Source organism: Bicyclus anynana, chromosome 19 (genome assembly GCF_947172395.1).
Source record: "Bicyclus anynana chromosome 19, ilBicAnyn1.1, whole genome shotgun sequence".
Classification (NCBI taxonomy): Eukaryota; Metazoa; Arthropoda; class Insecta; order Lepidoptera; family Nymphalidae; genus Bicyclus; species Bicyclus anynana.
In genome coordinates, this window is record NC_069101.1 from 15,375,354 (window position 1) to 15,397,675 (window position 22,322).

The 22,322-nt window shown below is 37.2% G+C and overlaps 1 protein-coding gene and 2 long non-coding RNA genes across 4 annotated transcripts; all 3 read right to left on the minus strand.

Moving 5' to 3' along the window:
* Positions 1-1,811: 1,811 nt before the first annotated feature.
* LOC112052249 (uncharacterized) lies at positions 1,812-6,792 on the minus strand. Of its 2 annotated transcripts, none has more exons than XM_052887533.1 (4): positions 6,558-6,792; positions 4,089-4,267; positions 3,567-3,725; positions 1,812-3,469 (listed from the first exon to the last, which is right to left on the minus strand). In XM_052887533.1, exons 1-4 carry the CDS (start codon positions 6,691-6,693, stop codon positions 3,170-3,172), a joined length of 774 nt encoding a protein of 257 aa, XP_052743493.1. In that variant the 5' UTR covers positions 6,694-6,792; the 3' UTR covers positions 1,812-3,169. The 2 variants fall into 2 exon arrangements, with proteins under 2 accessions (XP_052743493.1, XP_052743492.1); XM_052887532.1 differs by having other exon boundaries at positions 1,812-3,472; positions 6,558-6,788.
* A 3,238-nt stretch (positions 6,793-10,030) lies between these two features.
* Positions 10,031-15,228, minus strand: LOC112057240 (uncharacterized). The gene is made up of 4 exons (XR_008251847.1): positions 15,144-15,228; positions 14,663-14,751; positions 12,881-13,010; positions 10,031-12,413 (listed from the first exon to the last, which is right to left on the minus strand). It is a non-coding gene; the product is annotated as an uncharacterized LOC112057240 (long non-coding RNA).
* A 316-nt stretch (positions 15,229-15,544) lies between these two features.
* On the minus strand, positions 15,545-22,156 carry LOC112057033 (uncharacterized). The gene is made up of 4 exons (XR_008251849.1): positions 21,597-22,156; positions 19,893-20,032; positions 16,186-16,470; positions 15,545-15,635 (listed from the first exon to the last, which is right to left on the minus strand). It is a non-coding gene; the product is annotated as an uncharacterized LOC112057033 (long non-coding RNA).
* Between the last annotated feature and the right edge of the window lie 166 nt (positions 22,157-22,322).

The following is a 22,322-nucleotide window of genomic DNA, read 5'->3' on the forward strand; positions in this document are numbered from 1 at the left end:
GACGGACGAGAGTCGTCGCAGGTACCTGTTACCGCTCAGTGTAGCATTGGCGTATCTAGGATTATTTCCTAGGATGGGCCCAGGCCCACCTTAAGGGGCCAGCCCCTGACATACTGAACAGAGTCGACACACATTATAGAAATGTCGTTTACAATGTTTGTGGACGCTGGCCTCTGAAACGGGTCGTATTTTTTCTTTGTATATTTTGTATTTTGGCGTCCATCATAGAATTTTAAAACGGTAGGCCAGAATTTTAGAGTGGGCACTGGACCATTCTAGGGTGGGTCCGGCCCACCCGGCCCACCCGGCCCACCCGCTATATACGCCCATGCAGTGTAGTCACTAGTCATAGCAATTACAGTGAGCGTCACCCGGCACGTCGCCGCCGCTGGGCAGAAGTACCTGTCGGTACCTAGCTACTCTGTGCTATGATGTTTTTTTTAATTCTTTACAAGTTAGCCCTTGACTACAATCTCACCTGATGGTAAGCGGTGAATCTAAAATGGAAGCGGGCTATCTTTTTAGGAGGAGGATAAAAATCCACATTCCTTTCGGCTTTCGGTTTCTACACGATACCTGAAATAGGTACGTATCGACCTACCTACCTTCTCAAAACTGTGTAGGTACCAGATCCCTATTTAAACTTAGTTACCAGGTACATGGGTACTTACCTGACCTGTACCTACCCGTTTTAAGTGTTTCATTTTACAACACCTGTGTGGCAAAAACTTACATTTGATGTTTTGGTAATTTTGCCCGAATTACGTGGAAATACTGAGTGATTGCTACAATTTTGTTTGTAGGTACATTGAAATAGTGTTTCCCAAACTGTGACTCAGAAACCAGCGGTGGGACTAAACTAAAATAAAGGAACCTGCCATCGTTTCTGCTAAATAGTAAGCTGAAAGTTGAAACTAATTGTTTTTTTGAAAAGACCAGTGACGAAAGGGATGAAAAGTTTGTCGCACATACAACAATTTTAAGTCTATCGATAGATTGTTCACATGAAAACATCCATAAAAGCGTCTCTTCTAAATCACTACCATAAAGTCCTGCGAATTTTTTCTGCCACCAAAAAGGCCGGATACTAAAAACTGCGTCATTCGTTGTTTACGAGGCGACGGCCGCCATGGGCCGAACATGTGTTTCCTTTGACAGAAAACAGCTGTTCACCACTTACACATTCCGGGAACTTTGTCCCAATGGTCGCCGCTCGTCGGCAGGCGGGCAGGCGGCAGCGAACGGCGCGCGTGACGTCAGCATGACGTGCCGACTCACGTTGCACTGTAGTTATGTTACCACACACTCTACTCTACACAGTATTCATTATCTAACTGTAGCATCCATTAAATGCAAGTGAATCAATGATAATTTTATACTATAGATCGGTTACGAATAGACTGCACCACTGAGCGCACACATGCACAATGTTGTCTTAAATTTCATTAAATATTTATGTATAATATATAGTTTTTACACTTTCTGAACTCACAACTAACACGATATTTATCTTCGAATGAAGTAACTCATATAATAATGATCGAACTTCACTAAGTTCGTTTGATCTTATATTAATTGTCTAAATAACGTTCGTTGTTGACCACAATAAACATTAAAATTTCCTCTTTTGAGTGCCTCATTTTTCATACGCTAGTAACACATCTGACAGTAATTAATATCAATGAAGTACATATATGTATTTTACAAAGGACCAGGGATGTTTTGTTATTATTTATATCACCACACATAAACACTAAAATCTTAAAATTTAATAAAATAAATAAAGGTAATTCAAACATTGAACATGTATATTATGTGTAAAAATGTTTATTAGTTATCGAGATAGTTACAATACAATATAACATTATCACGCTCGACACCGCTCTGGAACCCGGACATTGAATACTGGTCAAATAGCTAGTCATTACGGGACATCAAATCCTCTTGAATATACCTACAGATAGATTGAACACTCTTGTTGATTTAACTTATTTCTTTAATTTTCGAGTGCCTCTGGGTTTGTCCCTGTAATGAGTGGAGAATTTCTGAGTACCTCAAAGGGTAGTCCCTGTTATGAGTGGAGAATTTCTGAGTACCTCAAAGGGTTGTCCCTGTTATGAGCGGAGAATTTCCGAGTGCCCTGTAACGAGTGGAGAATTTCTGAGTGTCCCTGGATTTGTCCCTGTAATGAGTGGAGAATTTCTGAGTACATCTAGTGTTGCCCCTATAATGAGTGGCTAATTTCTGAGTGCCCCTAGGGTTGTCCCTAATTAATTACTGGAGAATTTCGAATAAACAATCCACCGAACTTTATCACCTACCAATGGATAGATATTTCTTTTATTTTGCAATTAATATAATAAATATTTAATCCTATTATTTTATATCTTAGGGTCAACGAATGATATATTTAATCGTTGTTAAAATATAGGTATTATAAAATTACATTTAAGCAAAATACATTTGGCTTTCGTCTTCAGTCACACTTTTATAAAATGTTTTAACTTAATCTAACTACTAGGTAGGTATAGCTTAATATTCGCTACCATACGTCAATATGATATCACTATATGTATATGCTAATAGTATACTGAAACATTTACATTGTCACTTTTGTATACTTATTAGTTAAAGTAAGAGATCGATTGCATTTACGTACCCTTCAAGTTCAAGATTGCGAATCGCGTGAGTGAGTGACAGACATGCTCTCCGGTGAGAGTACGGTGCGGTGCGGTCGCACGCGTGATCGTGAACACATTATATCTAGAGCTTTATTTGACCGTTACGTCTGTTTATTCTTATATTGTCACATTGTTGAATTTATTAACATTATAGTACAGACTTTACTTATAGCATATTTATTTACTTACAACAACCCATACTTACATGCACACTTGTTTACTTCTAACAACCCACTGTGCACAAACACACGACGAATATTTAAGATTCGACCATCCTTAGTTACAGTACCGTTCACGAGCGATGAACACATATCACGTTAAGGAGCACTGCGCTAACACTCCGGCAGCACCACAAAGTCATAACGCGACGTCAGCCGAGACTCGTCCACTACAACACAGCCAACAGCCGCTCGCGCCTAGCTGGAGTCGCCGCGGCCGGCCGGGGCCGCCAGCGCGGCGTAGTGCGCGTACAGCCGGCGCAGCGCGGCTCAGGAGGCGCGGCGCTCCTCGTCGGCGCCGTCGTCCGGCTCGCTGCTGCTGCTGCTGCCGGCGCGCGCCCACAGGCTGGCGTAGCTCTGCTGCTCGGCCAGCAGCGCTTGCTCCGCCTCGATGACCGCGTCGAACAGCGTCTTCTTGATCTTGATCTGCGCCGGGTAGGGGAAGCGCTTGGCCGACTGGCACATGCTGTTGAAGAAGATGTCGAGCGGGTCCGGCGCCGCCGCCGGCGGGCCCGCCTCGCGCCGCCGCTCGCGGTACTGCGTCTCCGTGAACGGCCGCTTGCTCTGCGCCTGCTGAACGTTCGCGAACAGATCCATGTCACAGTGTATAGATTACAGCTCGCCAGCACGAGCGACACAAGACGATCGAGTCCCTGCCGCCACTCACCTTGCACAAAAAGTCGAGCTTGCGGTCGATGAGAGCGATGCGGTCGCAGGCTTTGCGCTTCGGCTCGGACTCCGGCTCCGACTCGGACTCCTCGGACGAGCGCGCGTCGCCGTTGCGCTGCGCGGTGTCGCGGACGGGCGGCGCGGGGGGGCTGGCGGCCTGCCGACCACACCGACTAACTTATTGGTTATCAGCCTATTGTAACGGACCACTACACACATATAGGAGAGGAGATGTGGAACTTAGATCAAGCTGCTCCAATGCGGGCTGGCGGACTCAGAGTGATAGTGTTAAAATCATTGACGACCGTAATCAGATGTTAATGATAGTTACCGGCACCGACGGCCTCCGAGGCACGGGGATGTAACGGACCAACTATTGAGACCAAACTCAAGCTCTCACATTAGTAACAGCTAAGTAAGTCCTCAGATCCCTACGCTTGTACCACTAGTACTAATACAGTACAGCAGCGGTACAGGTGCGTCCAGTCATCAGTCGTCAGGCGCACGCCAGCAGACGGACCTTCTTGCGCACGTTCATGTGCGGCTGCAGGAACTGCATGGGCGCCATGTACTTCCAGGGGTAGGACTTCTTGGGCGGCTGGCCGGCGCCCGGCTCCTTGGCCAGCATCTCGCTCTGCCGCTTCAGTGCGTCGCGGTAGCTGTCGCGCAGCTTCTTCCACTTCAGCTTGGCCTCCTTCACTGCGGCGGAGAAGGACACACATGTCATTGTCTACCGTGAGATAGATAGCGGCGTTAGCTCGAAACCTATTATATGTATGTATAAGGTGAGTGGACGAGTTCTGGATATACACGTGAGCAGACAATATACGTACTGTAAGCCGTCAAAATAAAAAAAACGGATATTTTATTGAATTGCTTAAATAATTAAGCATATTATAAATTATAAATGCAATTTTAAGTTTTTGGTTACAGCTACGCTTGCTACAGCTGTTGATATTCGTCTGAAGTTGACAGCGGACAAACGGACATCATTAAATAAATCAAACAATATTACCCATTAGCGATGCATTTCTTGCAGATAATAATGAATAATTTCATAGAAATAAATGTAAATTTATAGATTGGAAAAGTATATGTAGTTCAATTAATACGAGATCTGGTAAGTATAAGAAATACAGGTTCATTACCCTCATCTGTTATTTATTTGGGTAAGAAATAAACGATTTAAAATATTCACATTGACACATTGCAAATAGGTGGCGTAGTAAAATTGCGGCCAGATAATATAAAATGATTAAAATTTTCATTAAAATTAAAATTTCTACCTATTTCTCTCATTAGTTAATTGAAAAAAATCGTACACAGTTGCCTATATAAAACGTAAAGGTTGCCTGTTTTCACCGGCAGCTGTGCGGTTGCCAGATACAAACAATTGAGTAACGTTATTTATGTACCCTGATCAGTTACTTTCGTCTAATGTGTCAAATGACAGATTATTTTATGCTTTTAACTTAAATGTATATAGTTGTCTTTGATCTACTTCTTGGTTTCATAAATATTGCATGGAAAATGTGTTTAACTGGCCGCAGTTTATTATGAATATATTGATTTTTTTCTTATCACTAATAAATAACAGATGAGAGTATGTATTTTATATGCCGGATTTTGTACCAAATTTTTGTGGTGATTTTGTAGGGACGTAACCGATCTATAGTATACAATTATCATTGGTGCCCGCAGCCACAGCGGCGCCGCTCCGGGCGATCTGTGTCTAATTTGCTGAACCGACTACGTCGTCTAAATAATAAATCTAAACTTCTATAACTACCTCATGACTAACTCATGATATAAAAAGGTGTTGTATGGTTTAATCTCTGGATCTACTAAACCGATTTTAAAAATTGGTTTGCTTGAAAGCCACGTTATTTGTGAGTGTCATAGTATATATTTTATCCCCGTATTCTCACGGGAACGGAAATTACGCGTAAGAAACAGCAGTGTCAGCTAGTTTTTTTTTATAAATTTATAAGAAATTGCACTATAATATACGTACCTACCATATTTTTAATTATAGACAGATAATTATTATTACCTTTATTGACGCCTAATCAGATAAGAAAATATATTGAATTAGCTATCTATCTAAATGCCGATAGGTAGGTACATAAAAATACAATGAACTGATATTCCAGTATCGGTTAATAGTCAAGTAGGTAGTTTTATATTAAAAGAATAACTTATTGTAAGTCGCTTAAAAATTAGTGGGCGAGCAGGAATACAGTTTGAGAAACGCTTTATGTTGTAGGTATTTGTAATAATTCAGTTAGGTTTGTGCACGCTATTCTCTAACGATGTTTGTATATCTCGCAACTCGTTTCGAATTCACCGCCATCTTTCTCATTTTATAGTATCGTGTTAAACAGGGACAGATAGAGGTGAATTCGAAACTCGCACTTGCGAGTTATAAAAATATCGTTACAGAATAGCCTAGCTGTTTACTCAGCCATGTGGCTCCATTGTCGTGTCGTACCCACTCCCAACGATCTTTTAACTATATCATTGCTCACTCCCAAGTGCCTAACACAATATTTTACGACTAATAATGATACGACTATAATAGAGGGGAAGAGGAACATTGGTCTCATTTAAAACAGTAACTATTTTTAAATAAATAATCGAAATAACAATAATAATTATAAAGTAAGAATAAAGTGATAGGTGGGTACCGTCACGGCCTGCGTGCGCCGCGGCGTGACGGAGCGCGGCCCCGGCCGGTCGCGGGTTCGGCTCCGCGCGACGACGCGGCCGCGGGGAGCGGGGGAGGGCGGGCCGGGGAATGTTGCGTGCTGTAGTAGCTGTATAGTACTCAGTACGACAATAAACACTGTGAACATTCGGAAGTAAACAATTTGTTTACTTATCTGTTTGGATCAAATAACCGATTCACTCCACACGACGCAGTGGCGTCGACGGTTGCAGTCACGTTTGTGCAGAGAGCGGCGGGGGCGGGCGGGGGGAGCGTACGCACCTGACGCCAGGTCCGTCTCCTTCATGACCTCGGTCCAGGCGGCGTCCTTGAGCTCCTGGTCGCGATACTCGATGGCGGTGGTGTTCCACAGGCAGGGGAAGCTGCGCACGCTCTCGATGAACTGTTCCATGTCCATGGCGCGACGCGGCGCGGCGGCGGGCTCCGGGCGCGGACTGGCGCGCGCGGGCCCGAGCGGCGCCGCCTGCCCCGCCTGCCGCCGCCGGCCGCGGGCTGCTCGCCCGCACGCACACACGCTGCGCCGCGCCCGGCGACGGCGGCCCGTCGCCGGCGGCCTCCCGCCCCGCCCGCCGCCCGCTCGCCCGACAGCCTCGCTGTACGAAACGAAACGAAACGAAATCTTTAAAATATTTCTTATTCTTAATTAGGTATAAATATTCCCGCAAGAATATGGAGATAAAATATAGCTTGGGAATAGTCTAGTTTCCCAACAGTGAAAGGATTTTTCAAATCGGTTTAGCAGTTTCGTAACTTATTCAATGCAAACAAACAAACAATGAAATATTTCCTTTAAACATATAATATTAGTATAGAGTTATAGACTATAGACAAACAAAGCTTACGAACGAGTACGGGTCTGCTGTAGCAGTGCTTCTCAATCTGTGGGTTGCGTAACCCCAGTCGCACGGTCACCGGTAGAAGGACAAACGCAAGGTAGGTAACTAGGTAGGTTACCTAGATTGAGTACAATAAAAATACATAATTTAGAGAGATGGAGAGGCTTGTTTAATTTAAGATGAAACGATCGGGTTCGAGTTCACTACCCGCCATATCGGACGGGAGCTCAGAACCAGCAGTCACCAACACGCAGTTCAGCGGATCAGCTTCTGTCTGCAGTAGTGGTACCCGGGACTGGCGGCTCGGGACGTGCAGAACCACCGAAACCTCAACTCTGAGCTGAGTACTAGATAATTTCTCGAATTATTGAAGAGATCAGTAGTGTGGTTTAGTTAAATCTCGACCTCTTAAGTCTGAATTTGAATGTAGGACATTTTGTTTTTGTTTCATTAACGCTTCGCAATACATTTAGCCAGTCCTCAAGTTATATTTTTTAATAATGTTAAATGTTAAATAATTTATTAGGGCGAAAGTGGTCAAATAATCGTCCCTCGTGGGCAGACAGTCAGTCCTAGTCAAGTCATGTCGTAGTTTAATTAAGGCAGCCTTATTAAAACTGTTGTTTATGGTGGAGAAAATCGATTTAACACTTAAAACACCCCTCCACTTCACTTGTGCAGCTTTACAGAACTTTTATTAAATAAAAAAAGATGCATTCTACTGTAAAATGCAGCAAATCTATGAAAATAAAACGAGAGGTACGAGTACTTAAGACCAGTGACTGAAACTACTGTCGGAACAACAATAATACTTGACTCAACATTCCACATGGCGGTATTCTCGTGAGCAAGGTCCAAGTATTTTGATACTGTTTTCTTTTAGGTGAAGCCTCACAGTATTACTAAAACAATATCTATAAATGTTTTGGTTTTGAATGAAAAAGGATTTGATATTGATATCTCAAATTTTATTGCTGCAATTATGTGCATCAATAAAATTGCTCACAAAAAAGTTTAAGGCGTATTAATTCGTAAATTATGCATCAGCGCACAGTCATATATGGTCCAATGCAAGGTCAAGCGTGAGTTACGGTTATCAGTACGTTATATAAAGTCTATTATTTATTAAATTATTATAATTATTAAACAATGGCCATTATTTATGTACTAATTATTAATTGTTGATATTTTATTAAAAATCAGTAACTTAATTATTTATATTTAACTATTCAACTATAGTATATTATTAATTCTGGAATATATATATATATAACAATATATGGTCCACCATATATGACTGTGCGCTGCGCACTCTTCGCGCTCTACCTCAAAAACAGTTGATCGTATCAAAAAAACATAAGACGTAAATTGTAGAGAATTTTATACTCTACAACTTTTATTACAGGTAAAAATATCATTTAAGCAATAGAAAGCGAGATATTCACAAAAAACCAATTTCTATAACCTTTGACCTTGAATATCTTAAGACGCGGACACGGTATCATTTGTGACTTTTGAGACAACATTTAGAACGACAAAACAAAGGTTTATACCAATTTATAGCTTATTATCTTTCATTCCGAGCTGAAACCCCTAAAATGACTGGGCTATAGTCCGATTTGAAAAATTATTTCAGTGTTAAATAGCTCATTTATCGAAGAAGGCCTCCGTGGCGCAGTGGTATGCGCGGTGGATTTACATAACGGAGGTCCTGGGTTCGACTCCCAGCTGGGTCGATTGAGACTTTCTTAATAGGTCCAGGTCTGGCTGGTGGGAGGTTTCGGCCGTGGCTAGTTACCACCCTACCGACAAAGACGTACCGCCAAGCGATTTAGCGTTCCCCCTCCTAACAAGCTAGCCCGCTTCCATCTTAGACTGCATCATCACTTACCATCAGGTGAGATTGTAGTCAAGGGCTAACTTGTAAAGAATATAAAAAAAAGAAGGCTTTGTGCTATATAATTATCCCTGTATTCCTACGGGAAACCGCGCGGCGTCAGTTAGTCACAGAATAAGTCTTTACAAGCAGCGTGGTGAAGCCGGTGAAACCCATAAAAACGACGTCACGCGCCAATAATACATTGTAATCTTTGGTCACGCGTCTCCTTGACATCCGCATATACAAACATTTTACAAAACGCGTGAATATATTCGTTTTTGAATTTTGTATTTGGAGCGGCTACGACACCGTCGTGTCCCATACGCTTTATCTGCTTATTATTCACTAATCTGTGATTTTAAATGTAAGCTAGTGCTGGTGGGTTAGTCAATAGATGCTGAATGTGAACTTTACATCTAGATGGGTCAACAGAAACAAAGAAGAAAATGGAAAAATATTTTTTTTAATGAAAAATACACCGACTTCAAAATTATAAAAATGTTTCTACTAAAGTAAAAAGCGAAAAATAGCATCGTATGTGCTACCTTCTCAGTTTGCTCAGTGGGACTTTTTTTTTTATTTGTCTATGAACAAAGTGACCCTCAGGGCTCAGACCAAGGAACATATTTACTCAGGAGAAGAATACCAACCTCATACAAAAAAAACGGCACTAAAATTACCGCCATCTGTGGAATGCCCCCATTGAAACAATTTGCCAACGCGGGAAATTCAAAGCTAATATATTGTTTTTAAATTTTCACAGTTCAGCTTTTGTAGACGGAATAGCTTAAAAATAAATATTTATAAAAACCATTTCGATTAATTAATTAATTTAAACAGATATTTATAGACTCTGTCGATTAATTAATTAATTTAAACAGATTTTTAAAAATATTTATGTTTTAAACCACTCCGTCCCCAAAAGCTGAACTGTGAAAATATTAAAAACAATATAATAGCACAATATTTTAGTAACAAGTAATTGTATATAATAAATTAAACAATAGAAAGAATAACAGTTTCAAGTTGAAATGTCTTTATTATCAAATAAAAAATCTTATGCACTTAATCAATAACTAAGTAAACATCAGCACCTAAAATGTAATCTACAACATATATTCATTTTGCTTCTAAAACTAAATTTTATCTTTAAAGTAAAATGAAAACCAAAATAAAAATATATCTATGCATCAATTGGGTGACTTCACTGATATATTTGGGAAAATCAAGTCAATTATAACTTAACCAATTCATACATAAAAATATAGATTGTCGGGATATTTGTACATATGATAAACTATGCAAACGTCACGCAGTTTCACCAGCGTAGTTCTCGTTCCCGTGGGAATACAGAGATAACAATTATGGCCATAATCCATGATTATAATGCTGTAAGAAATTTTTAAATCAGCAAAGTAGTTTCAGAGCCTATTCAATGCAAACAAACAAATAATCAAATTCTTCCTCTTTCTAATTAGTATAAATTTCATAAACAATAAAATTATTAGAATTTGGCTAATGAAAGTAGAAACTGAAATCACCCGCCAAATTTTAAAAAATCGGAGTAAATTCTCAAAATTATAGTGCAAATATTGGAATAACTGAGTTTAACACTTATAGTATAGGTAATAATGTATTCACAAATAAAAACTAATTTAAGTAAATTATGAAAACGCATGTTTTTTTACTTTGTTTATATGATTTTTAAATTTGGCGGGCAATTTCAGTCTCTACTTTCACTAGCCGAACTTTACAACCTAATGCGATAAAAAATCATAATATTACTTTTAGGCGAATCAATAGAGCATTTACCCTCTACTTCCTCAGAAACAGCTCTGATTTTGATGATTTTTTTTGTTCAGTTTGTTTCTTCATATTATTTGAAATCAGAAACCTTTTGGAGTGAGGATGGAACGATTTATACTATTTAACAATAGTTATGCTATTTATATAATAAATAATTAAAAAACAAACACTACCGACTTCAAAAACACAAAGTTATGCAGTAAACTAATAAGCTGAAGAAAACATTATAATATTTTATATCTACTGATTACTTTGAAGCCGGTGCCAATTGTACAATTAATGGGTAGGCAATCAATCGTACAGTTTTTTTCCACCTTAAGGATTCGAATTGTTTTCCAAAATTTATATGGGACCTACTTCGAAATAAACCCTTTACAAAAAGTAAAGAATTTTCAAAATCGGTCCACTCAGTAAAAAGTTACGCATAGTTTAACATTACAATAAATGGGAAAACAATTAATCATCTTCTATTTTCCTACTATTAGGTTTGAAATTGTGAAATTTCCAACATTTTATGAGACTTTTAGAAATATACCCTTTCTATCAAGAAAAGAATAATCAAAATCGAACCACCCAATAAAAAGTTATGCTTGGTTTTACATTAAAATGAATGAGAAAACAATCAATCGCACATTTAGGATTGGAATTGTTTTTTAAAATTTATATGGGAGCTTTACAATCAAAATACCTTTACAATCTATAAAGAATTTACGAAATCGGACCACTTCGTAATAAGTTACGCATAGTTTTACAATACAATTAATGGGAAAATAACCAGTCATCTTCGTTTTTTTTAAATTTATAATGATTTGGGACCATTGTCGGAATATACCCTTTCTATTTAAAACAAAGTTATTCAAATCGGAATTCGAAGACATGCTTGGTTTTAAACTAAAACAATCAAGAATGATCAATCAAAAGAATTATCAAAATCGGACTACTCATGTTAACAGTTATTCTTGGTTTTACATTACGAAAACAGGGGATGATTGATTGTTTAACCATTAATTTTAGTATACAACCAAGTATAACTTTTTATTGAGTGGTCCGATTTTGATAATACTTTTTTATTATAAAGGGTTCATTCCGAAGATAGTCTTTTAAAGATATGAAAAAGCAATTCGAGCCCTATAGCTAGTAAACAATAGATAACTAATTGTCGGCCCATTAATTGGAACATTGGCACCGCCTTCAAAGTAATCAATAGATAGAAAATATTATAATATTTTCTTTCGTTTGTTAGTTTTCTGCATAAGTGTGTATTGTTGAAGTCGGTTGTATTTAAAAAAAAAATATGTATAAATAGCATAGATATTTTTTAACAATTTAAATAATTTCGTCCACCAAAACATTTCTGATTTTAAATAACTTAAAAAACATGACTTTAAAAAAAATCATCAAAGTCGGAGCTGTTTCTGAGGACTTCCAGCATATGCTTGTTTTATTTATTATTTGATTCCATTATTTCTTTCATAAAAACGTGACATTTTTCATTATGAGAAGTACAGACATAAAGAGACGAATTTTAGTATTCCAAAGAATCATGGTGCAGGTGCCTGGTCCATTGATTATATTTGTTACATCAATTGTTGTGACCTGTAATAGAAAATTTCATTTAACATGACTTTTTAAAATGCACTGAAAATAAATATTTACATAATTATATATAATAAGAATTCCTATTCTCTTCAGGGACATTTGTGAGATACTATTAGATACACTTACAGTTTTTAAAAACAAAACAGTAAGTAAACAAAACTGTAAGTGTATCTAGGAAACATGTAGTTCATTGTTATTAAGCAGGTCAAAACTACCTTGTTGGTTCAGTAGCTAGCCCATGTGTTTTGGATCACGAGATCCTGGTTCTGTCTTTAAGAGATACTGAGTTTTTACTTCTGCTAACAAATTCTTAGTCTGGAGTTGGGAAGTTGGTGGTGTTACACCCCCGTGCCTCAGAGAGCATGTTAAGCCGTCGAACCCGGTCATTATCATTAACATTACTGATAGTGATCATTAATCAATCTAATAATATCAACCTAAGCCGAATGAATAAAGCAAGTTACCTTGTGCTATTTTGCAAAAATGCCAGCAGCAACGTGGCTGCAGTAGTGTGGCTCGGGACGGGTACAGCTAGACCTTCATCTTTTATTTCTATCTCATGATATTTAACAATATATCTTCATTTTACAGCACCTGCAATAATAAATCAGAAGTTATACATTTTACATAACTATTATTGCATGCACTGCACCTGCAAAAATAAATAAGAAGTATACATTTATGGGGTGTAAGGGGGAGGCTAGTACCAGTCAGCCTCTCCAACTGCCAACATCACCTGCACGTGGTGCACCCTGCAGATTGACCGACGAGGCTCTATCGACCGACTAATGGTGGTTTAACCATTCTGATTCAGCTAGACATCACAAGTACCACAGACCGGTGTCAGGCAGCAGCGATACCGGTGCGAGAAGTCTAGGCCTGCGAATGACCAACCCGCATGCCCAGCGTGGTCATTTATGGGCATTACCTTGCAATGTATAGTACAACACAACAAGATCCGTGCAAGAGGCCTATGTCCAGCAGTGGACGTCTATCGGCTGATAAGGTATACATTTTACATAATTATTATTGTTACCAGTTAAGAGGATAATCCCAGAGGATGTTGCTATTTCGTGATCTAAACCCGACATTTTCCTTTAGCATAGTACTTATAGTGCTTACTGTCCCGTGGGAGACTAACATTCCAAAGGACCACAGTATAAAACTGAATAAATGTTATGACCTAACAAATGAACTAACTAAAATGGCTATATGGTTAGTCTGTACGCCGTAGAGAGGTGCGAGAGGATTACCAGCAAAATCTCTCTATAATTTGCTTAGAGACCTTGGTCTCTCTAGAAGTGCAGATTTGGGTTACCAAATTTGGCAGACCTTACTACGCAGGGAGAACAACACGAGCAGAGAAGGGGAGTGTTAATCAATTGTCAAGGAATTCTTTAACCTTACGTCCATTGATCACAAGTCCAAGCTCTGCTCAGCGTTTTTCTCTCTGCCACGTGATGGACACCCACATGGTGAATCCATGAATTGGTAAGATATATTTGTCTCAAAAAAATCATGTTGTACACTAAAATAATTTAGTTGAGTAGGGTGAGGCAAGCAACAATGACCGCGTGAAATACAGTTTTTCACAAATCTCCCTTGATTTTTTCAGGAATAAAAGTTAATTTTAGTTAAATTTATCAATAGTTTTTTCAAGTGATTATAATTATATACACAATACTAAAATGCAAACAAGGTCTTTTAAATTTTTTGTCTGTCTGTGTTTCTGTTTCTCTGGGATAATCTTTGGAACGGCTGAACCGATTTTAATTGGACTTTCATTGGAAGATAGAGGAAGTTATTGAACAATATTTAGGCTACTTTTTATCCCAGAAACATGGTTCCCGCTGGATGTTCAAAAACTGAACATGACACGGTTGAAATCGCGGGCGTCCGCTAGTATTATAATATTGGTTAGCCAATGTGGTTTTCGATAACGAGGTCGTGGCTTCGAATCCTGGGTCAGGCTATCAGATACTGAGTTTTTCTTTCTTCCAAGAAATTTACAGTTCTCAGCCTGGAGTTGGTAAGTTGTTTGTATTACACTCCCGCGCCTCGTCCAGGTCATTATCATTAACATCTGATAGTGATCCACAATGAATTTCACTTTATCTCCCTTAGCTCACCAACCTTTATTGTAGCAGTGTGGTGGGTCTAAGCTCCCTAACCCCTTTTCTATAAGGTCTAGCTCTGTTAAACTAGTGTCGTTAAAATAGGCTGATAATGATGATGAAGCAGGTTACCTTGTGCTATATTGCAAACATGCCAGCAGCAACTGTGTAGCTCAGCACTGACTGGCACAGCTAGACCTTCATCTTCTATTTTGCTACACCTGAAAAATTAAACATAAAGAATAAATTTTATGTATTTTCACCAGTTAAAAACAAATGAAAACTAAAATAATTTTATTAAGTGAAAAATGTGAAGAATAGATTATGAAAAAAAAACATAGACTCGAATTGATAACCTCCTTCTTTTTTTGAAGTAGGTTAAAAATGTGAAAAAAATTCAGTTAAATTCTCATCTTGGAGTTGGGAAGCCTTTAATCCCGATTATTATCATTAGCATCAGATAGTGGTTATTAATTAATTGAACATTATCACCCTAAGCCCTCCAACAGCATTGGAGCAGTGTGGTGGGTCTCAGCTCCATAATCACTTTTCTATAAGGCCTGGCCCTGTAATGCCGTAAAAATAGGTTGATAATAACGATAAAGCAGGTTACCTTGTGCTATTTTGCAAACATGCCAGCAGCAACTGTGTGGCTCAGCACTGACTGGCACAGCTAGACCTTCATCTTCTATTTTGCTACACCTGAAAAATTAAACATAAAGAATAAATTTTATGTATTTTCACCAGTTAAAAAACAAATGAAAACTAAAATAAAAACATAGAAGTCGGTTAAAAATAATTCAGTTAAATTCTCATCTTGGAGTTTGGAAGCCTTCGATCCCGATTATTATCATTAGCATCAGATAGTGGTTATTAATTAATTGAACATTATCACCCTAAGCCCACCAACAGCATTAGAGCAGTGTGGTGGGTCTCAGCTCCATAATCACTTTTCTATAAGGCCTGGCCCTGTAATGATGTTAAAATAGGTTGATAATAACGATGAAGTAGGTTACCTTGTGCTATTTTGGAAACATGCCAGCAGGAACTGTGTGGCTCAGCACTGACTGGCACAGCTAGACCTTCATCTTCTATTTTGCTACACCTGAAAATTTAAACATAAAGAATAAATTTTATGTATTTTCACCAGTTAAAAAACAAATAAAAACTAAAAGAATTTTATTAAGTGAAAAATGTGAAGAATAGATTATGAAAAAAAAACATAGAATCGAATTGAGAACCTCCTTCTTTTTTTAAAATCGGTTAAAAATGTAAAAAAAAATTCAGTCAAATTCTCATCTTGGAGTTGGGAAGCCGATAGCAAAATTTCACATATTTTCACCAGGTTAAAAACAAACAAAAACTAAAAGAATTTTATTAAGTGAAAAATGTGAAGAATAGATTATGAAAAATGTAAAAAAAAAACAGTTAAATTCTCATCCTGAAGTTGGGAAACCTTTAATCCCGATTATTAACATTAGCATCAGATAGTGGTAATTAATTAATTGAACATTATCACCCTAAGCCCACCAACAGCATTGGAGCAGTGTGGTGGGTCTCAGCTCCATACCTCCTCTACTATATGAAGACAATGATAAATGATGGATGTGTAGGATTAAAATAGCTTCTATGAAACATAACCTATTTTAACATACCTATTGCCTGGTTTCCATCTGTTAATGCTATATTTGCTAAGCATTGTGTGTTAATATTATTTTATTCTATTGTCTTCTTTTAAATTATCTTCTTGAAATTTCTTAGTCTGGCTTACAAGTAATGCTAAATTTTGGGCTCATTTTTTGTGAGTTTCTTGGTACTGAACTTCTACGAACATTGTTTATTTTTGAAAGCTTTGATTGCTTTTTGAGACATTGTGTAAATATTTTTTATATTAAAAACCGTCGTCATGCGGGTAAAATTCATGTGAAGAAGCAGGATTGCTGAAAGCATTAGGTATACATTTTAATTTTAATGCATAATAAACTCTTTTTATTTATCTCTCTCTCTCTCTCTCTCTCTAACTGCTTTATTGGTTCAGTGTAACTATCATGAAATTCTGAGTTTGAGTCCTGGGTTGGTCTATGAAATATTGAGCAATTCCTTCTTTCAAGAAACTCACAATAAAAATCTATACTGATATGTATTCAACCCATTTTTAAATTAAATGTCTTAAATGGTGAAGCATAACATTGTGAAGAAACCTGCATAACTGAGAATTTTCTTAATTGTCTAGGTGTGTGAAGTCTGCCAATCCGCATTGGGCCAGCATGGAGGACTAAGGCCTAACCCCTCTCGTCCTGAGAAGTGACTCGTGCTTAACAATGAGCCGAAAATGGGTTGTTAATCTATACTAATATTATAAAGAGGTAAAGTTTGTAAGTTTGTCACATTTTTTAAATGGGGTAATTTTCGGAACTACTGGTCCGATTTCAAAAATTCTTTCACCAGTAGATTGCTACATTATCGGGGAGTGCTATAGGCTATATTTATATTAGCATGATATATATTCGCCGAGTTAACACAGTTTTTGTCATACAGGTCAGACCGAAAATCCTCTTAAGCAGACTTATTCGCATGCGCTGCCTTAACCATTGTGTAAAATTGAAATTAATGTATGGAGGCTTTATGTATCTTTAAAAGTTCTACAAAAAAGTCCGCGACACCATATATCTATCTTCTATATATTAGCAGATATAGTACCTTTTGTGTTTTGAAAATTATAAATTTTATATACTTAGGTTTGCGTCATTATTTATGCTACTTAACTTAAATCCTTATCAAAATAAATTATTTAATAATCACAAGGATATTATGGAGATAAAATTTGCCCTTTATAGTATGTTAATTAGTTTTGGAGATAATACAAAATTTCTCAAAGACGCAGAAAGTCCGCTACATGACGCCCCGCGCTTTCCATTACGTGGTTCCCGTTCCTGTGTGAATATGGGAATCAAACATAGCCTATGACACTCGCAAATAACGTAGCTTTCTATTGATAAAACAATCTTTGAAATCGGTCCAGTAGATCCAAAGATTATAATTTTAGCATAGAAGTCTCTATTTTCCTTTGTCATCGCACCACGCTCATATTTTCTATTTTTTGTCTGTCTGTTTGCCTGTTTTTTGACCGGGCATCACGCTGATACTACAGAATGAATTCAAACGATACTTAAGACGATTTGAGACCATAATACGTAGAAGGATAATAGGATACTTTTTGTCGTGAAAACAAAATCAGAATTGGGTGAAGTAGGGGTAGAAAGTTTGTACGGAAAGTCCTTAATTTTTTTAGTTACAAGGTATAAGTTATAAAACTTGCAAAATAGAATGTGAAATAGGGGTTGAAAGTTGACATCGATTTTTACGCGGACGAAGTCGCGGGCGTCCGCTAGTATGTATTATAAAGAGGTAAAGTTGGTGGTGTTCTAGCAGGTAAACTCTGGATCTACTGAACCAATTTTGAAAATTCTTTTACCACTAGAAAGCCACGTTATTTCTGAGTATCATAGGCTATATTTTATCCGCGTATTCTCAAACTGCAGAAAGTTGGTTAATATTTATATTAACACATTACACACATCACTAACTAGTCTCAAAGTAAGCTTAGCTTGTGTTATGGGTAGTAAAAGCTCAACTGAATGAGGAATGTTCATAAATAAATTATATATACTTAATATTCTTTATAAACTCCAAGCCCACCAACCGATACTGATGAATGAAGGATTAGTAGGATTAAGTAGCATCTACAGGGTGCTCGGGAGTATTTCCCATAACTCTGGGGTAGCTCCAAGTTCTATAAGGAAAATTAATTTAAAATGTCTAAGGAACATGTGTATTAAAAAACTTTAATAAAAACAAGTCAACCGACTTCAAAAACATACTTACTAAACTAAAAAACGAAAAATAACATTATACTAAGTTCTATATATCATATTATGTTCTAACTGATGATCAGTTTGAAGGTGGTGCTAGCCCAATGATGTATTAATTCAAGCCATGTAAGAATATCATAAATATTTAGGTTTTTCAGACAGTGTTCTTTCATGTAGTTCTTTCAGTAACAGCTTAAATTAAAACAACACCGGTTTAGCACAGCCTTCAAACTGATCATCAGTTAGAACATAATATGATATGAACTTAGTATAATATTAGTTTAGCCAGTATGTTTTATGTTTTTGAAGTTGGTTGAATTTCATTAATTAAAAATTTTTATTTTTCCATTTTTAGTGAAATCATCCTAGATATTGATCTAGCGCCAATGTTATGTATGTTGCTATGAGTCGTGATAAAACATTGTATTTGATTGCCTCTGACTTAGAATCAAACTAATTACTACTGTGAACCATCGAGAAGTTCCCTTAACCGTCCTTCGTCTTCATTACCAGACCCCTAATACAGTCACAACCCATCTAGGTGGAAAGTTCTCATCAATACAAATTTATCAACACATGGTAGCTACTGTGAACAATCGAGGAGTTCCCTTAACCATCCTTCGTCTTCATTACCAGACCCCTAATACAGTCACAACCCATCTAGGTGGAAAGTTCTCATCAATACAAATTTATCAACACATGGTAGCTACTGTGAACCATTGAGGAGTTCTCTTAACTGTCCTACATCTTCATCACCAGACCCCTAATACAGTCACAACCCATCTAGGTGGAAAGTTCTCCTCAATATAAACTAGTAGCTAAGGTAACTCCTATAAGTGGACTTGTCAACACCTTGAATTTATGAGAAATAGTCCCGAGCACCCTGTATAAAATGTAACTTAACTATGCCTAGTTTGTTTCAGCTGATGCTATATTTATGAACAGCACCAATACATATAAATAAAATTTAAGTGTATGTCTGTGATTTCAAAATAACTGTGTTTTCTCAAGTGCCTATATACAATACTGACATACAGTCATACTTCTTTAAAATGTTCATCTGTCTGTTTGTTTGAGCTAATCTCTGGAACAGCAGGGTCATTTTAATGGGACTTTTACTGGAAGATAGAGAAGATTATTGATCAACATCTACTTAATATTTTGGCCATTACTTGTTATTTAACATGGGCGTACACTCACAACCACATAGACACTGAAATACATCCATGCTCATCACACTAATATGATGAGTTCAATTGCCACAACTGGCTGTGGCGTGTAGATGCAAAGAGCAATGATGCTATCTACTGCATCACTGGAGAGCTGTTGCTGGTGTTATATCCCTATATCTCAGAGAGTATGATATGCAATATATCAAAGTCATTATCATTAACACCTGATAGTGATCCTTTTATAATTTAACTTTATTACCCCAAGCCTATCAACCCACATTGGAGCAGTGTGCATTTTACAGTAGGTGTTTAACTTACCTTCTTATTCTCTCTCTCTCTTGTTCTTACAGGCAAAACATCTCGTCTTTTTTAAAAATGTAGATGACAAACCATTCATAGTTCAATGTAAAATTTATTCTAAAAGTCCAATAGTCTAATCATTGATTATCTGGACATTACTGAAATTAAGAGAGTGAGTAAATTTAATTAAAAATACATAAACATACTACGCATGAAGAGACAGATGAATATCTTAACATTCCGTGCAGGTGCCAGGTCCATCGCCTGGTAGAGAGAAATACTCCGAGCAGAGTCCTGGAGTTGTGACTACAGGATGTAGGGTTAAGGAATTCCTTGACAATTGATTAAACTCCCCTACTTGTGTTGTTCTCCCTGCTTAGCCAAATTTGGTAAGATCCTACTAAGAGCAGCTTTGGATACTTATTTTTCTTTCTCTCTTTCTTCTACATAGAAGTTGCTGCAGTCCTAAAGATGCCAAGGTCTTTAAACAAGTTATAGAAAGATTTTGTTGGTAATCCTCTCGCAGCTACTTCTACGGCAGACAGACTAACCACATAGCCATTTTTACTTAGTTCATTTGTTATTATTGTTTATTACAAAACCTTGACAAGAACCAGGTGAGAAACATAACTAAAATGTCCGGAGGCAATCTTATGATAGAACAGAAACACAGATGAGGGAATTCCTCAACTGTTCACAGAAGCTACATTGTCAAAAAGAAAAAAAAAAAAAAATGTGCAAAGCTTAGGTCTTATAGCTAAAAGCTATTTCTTTCAAACAACCTTCAATGAAAAATGTATCTTATTATTGGCAAAAGCTATTATAGATCAAGGCAAGAAAAATATTGCAGAAATGGCCTCCATAGCACAGTGGATTAACTACGCAAAAGTCCTGGGTTCTATCCCCGGCTGGGCCAATTGAAGTTTTCTTTCTGGTCTATGTCTGGCTGGCTAGTTAATACCCTACTGGCAAGCGATTTAGTGTTACGGTGAGATATTATGTAGAAACAGAAATGTGTGTGGATTTTCATCCTTTGCCTAACTAGTTATCTCGCTTCCATCTTACATTGCATTATCACTTATCATCTTATTCTATAATTATGTCAAAGAACAGATTTTTGTACAAAGTAAACTAACATACTCTTCATTAGTCTGCCTAGTGCCTAACATAATTATAAAAACTTGTAATTGTAGTTTCAAAATAACAAATTGTTCTGGTTCATCATTACATAATTATAAACTACTTATTATAGATTCAAAAATAAAACTCAAATTTTACTCTACCTGCCTTTAGTACATATACCTGTGGTTTAATATTGAACTGGTAACAGATACTTTCAAATTAGTTCATGGAATTTGCTTTTCTCAGATGTTTATTTTCATTACCATTTCATAATTAACCTTATGTTGCTCCAGATTAAGCTACCTGTGATAACCAAATGAAAATCTGTTCAGTAGGTCCAGAGAAGTAAACATTCAGACAGCTGCAGGTCAGACAGTTATTTGGGGTGCATTGCATCTACAAACATTACCATAATGTGTAAACCCAGCATAGTTGTATAATTGAGCACGAGTTTCATAATAATTAGTAGGATTTTAATAATTCCCATATCTTGAGAAGACTATTAAGAAACCTAATTAACTAACTAATGTAATCATTATCTGATCAATAGCTATAATTAAAGTATTTTATTATTAGCTAAAACTTAAAGTAGGTACATACCGGAGACTAAATTTGTAGAATCAAATTTCTGTAATCTCTGTAGGGTCTTCTCTGGATCATCGGCAGGCGAAGAACCACACTCAAAGCATTTTCTTTTGTTCTTCTTCATAGTTATAGAGACACTTGAACTAACAAAGTCTTATTTTTAACATAATGAAAAACCACAACACTCAGATGAAACGCAAAAGACTTATAGATCTTCTCAACATCAAGAATGGCGAGGATATTACACAGCAGGTTGCTTAAATCCAATCCATGAAGAGGTCTTCATAAATATTAACAGGCCGTGGCAAACATTTATTTTATTATTCGTGAATTCGTGTTTTATTTGGTGAAATGACGCCATTTTCATTTTATAACATATTTATTTTTTATTAAGTAATTGGGGTTGCCACACTTCGTTTAGAAAATCTTACCCATACGTTACTAAAACAATATTCAACGAGAGTGTCTCTCTATATTTTTGTAGAAGAAAAGTATTTATTCAGTTATTAAAGTCATATTTAAATCTAAAAATGTATTAGATTTATCAAAATATTATGTCAGGCGTGAGCTACTAACTATAATAATATTGCTACAACTACCAGACGGTAGAACCGTATGGATGATGACATCACAGGTCTAGCCCCCGTAGGTATAACCAAACTTTGTTCGAGAGTTGACCCGGCCTGGCTCAGACCCAAACTCAGACTCTTTGACAAGAATGCTCAGACCATAGATTTTACG

Bases quoted from the DNA above. Each gene is read 5' to 3' on its own strand.
- LOC112052249 (XM_052887532.1), bottom strand. From the start codon at position 6,693: ATGGACATGGAACAGTTCATCGAGAGCGTGCGCAGCTTCCCCTGCCTG. The intron at 4,268-6,557 runs GTGCGTACGCTC...TCTCCGCCGCAG, and splicing joins GGAGACGGACCTGGCGTCAG to TGAAGGAGGCCAAGCTGAAG. The intron at 3,726-4,088 runs GTCCGTCTGCTG...TGTGGTCGGCAG, and splicing joins ACATGAACGTGCGCAAGAAG to GCCGCCAGCCCCCCCGCGCC.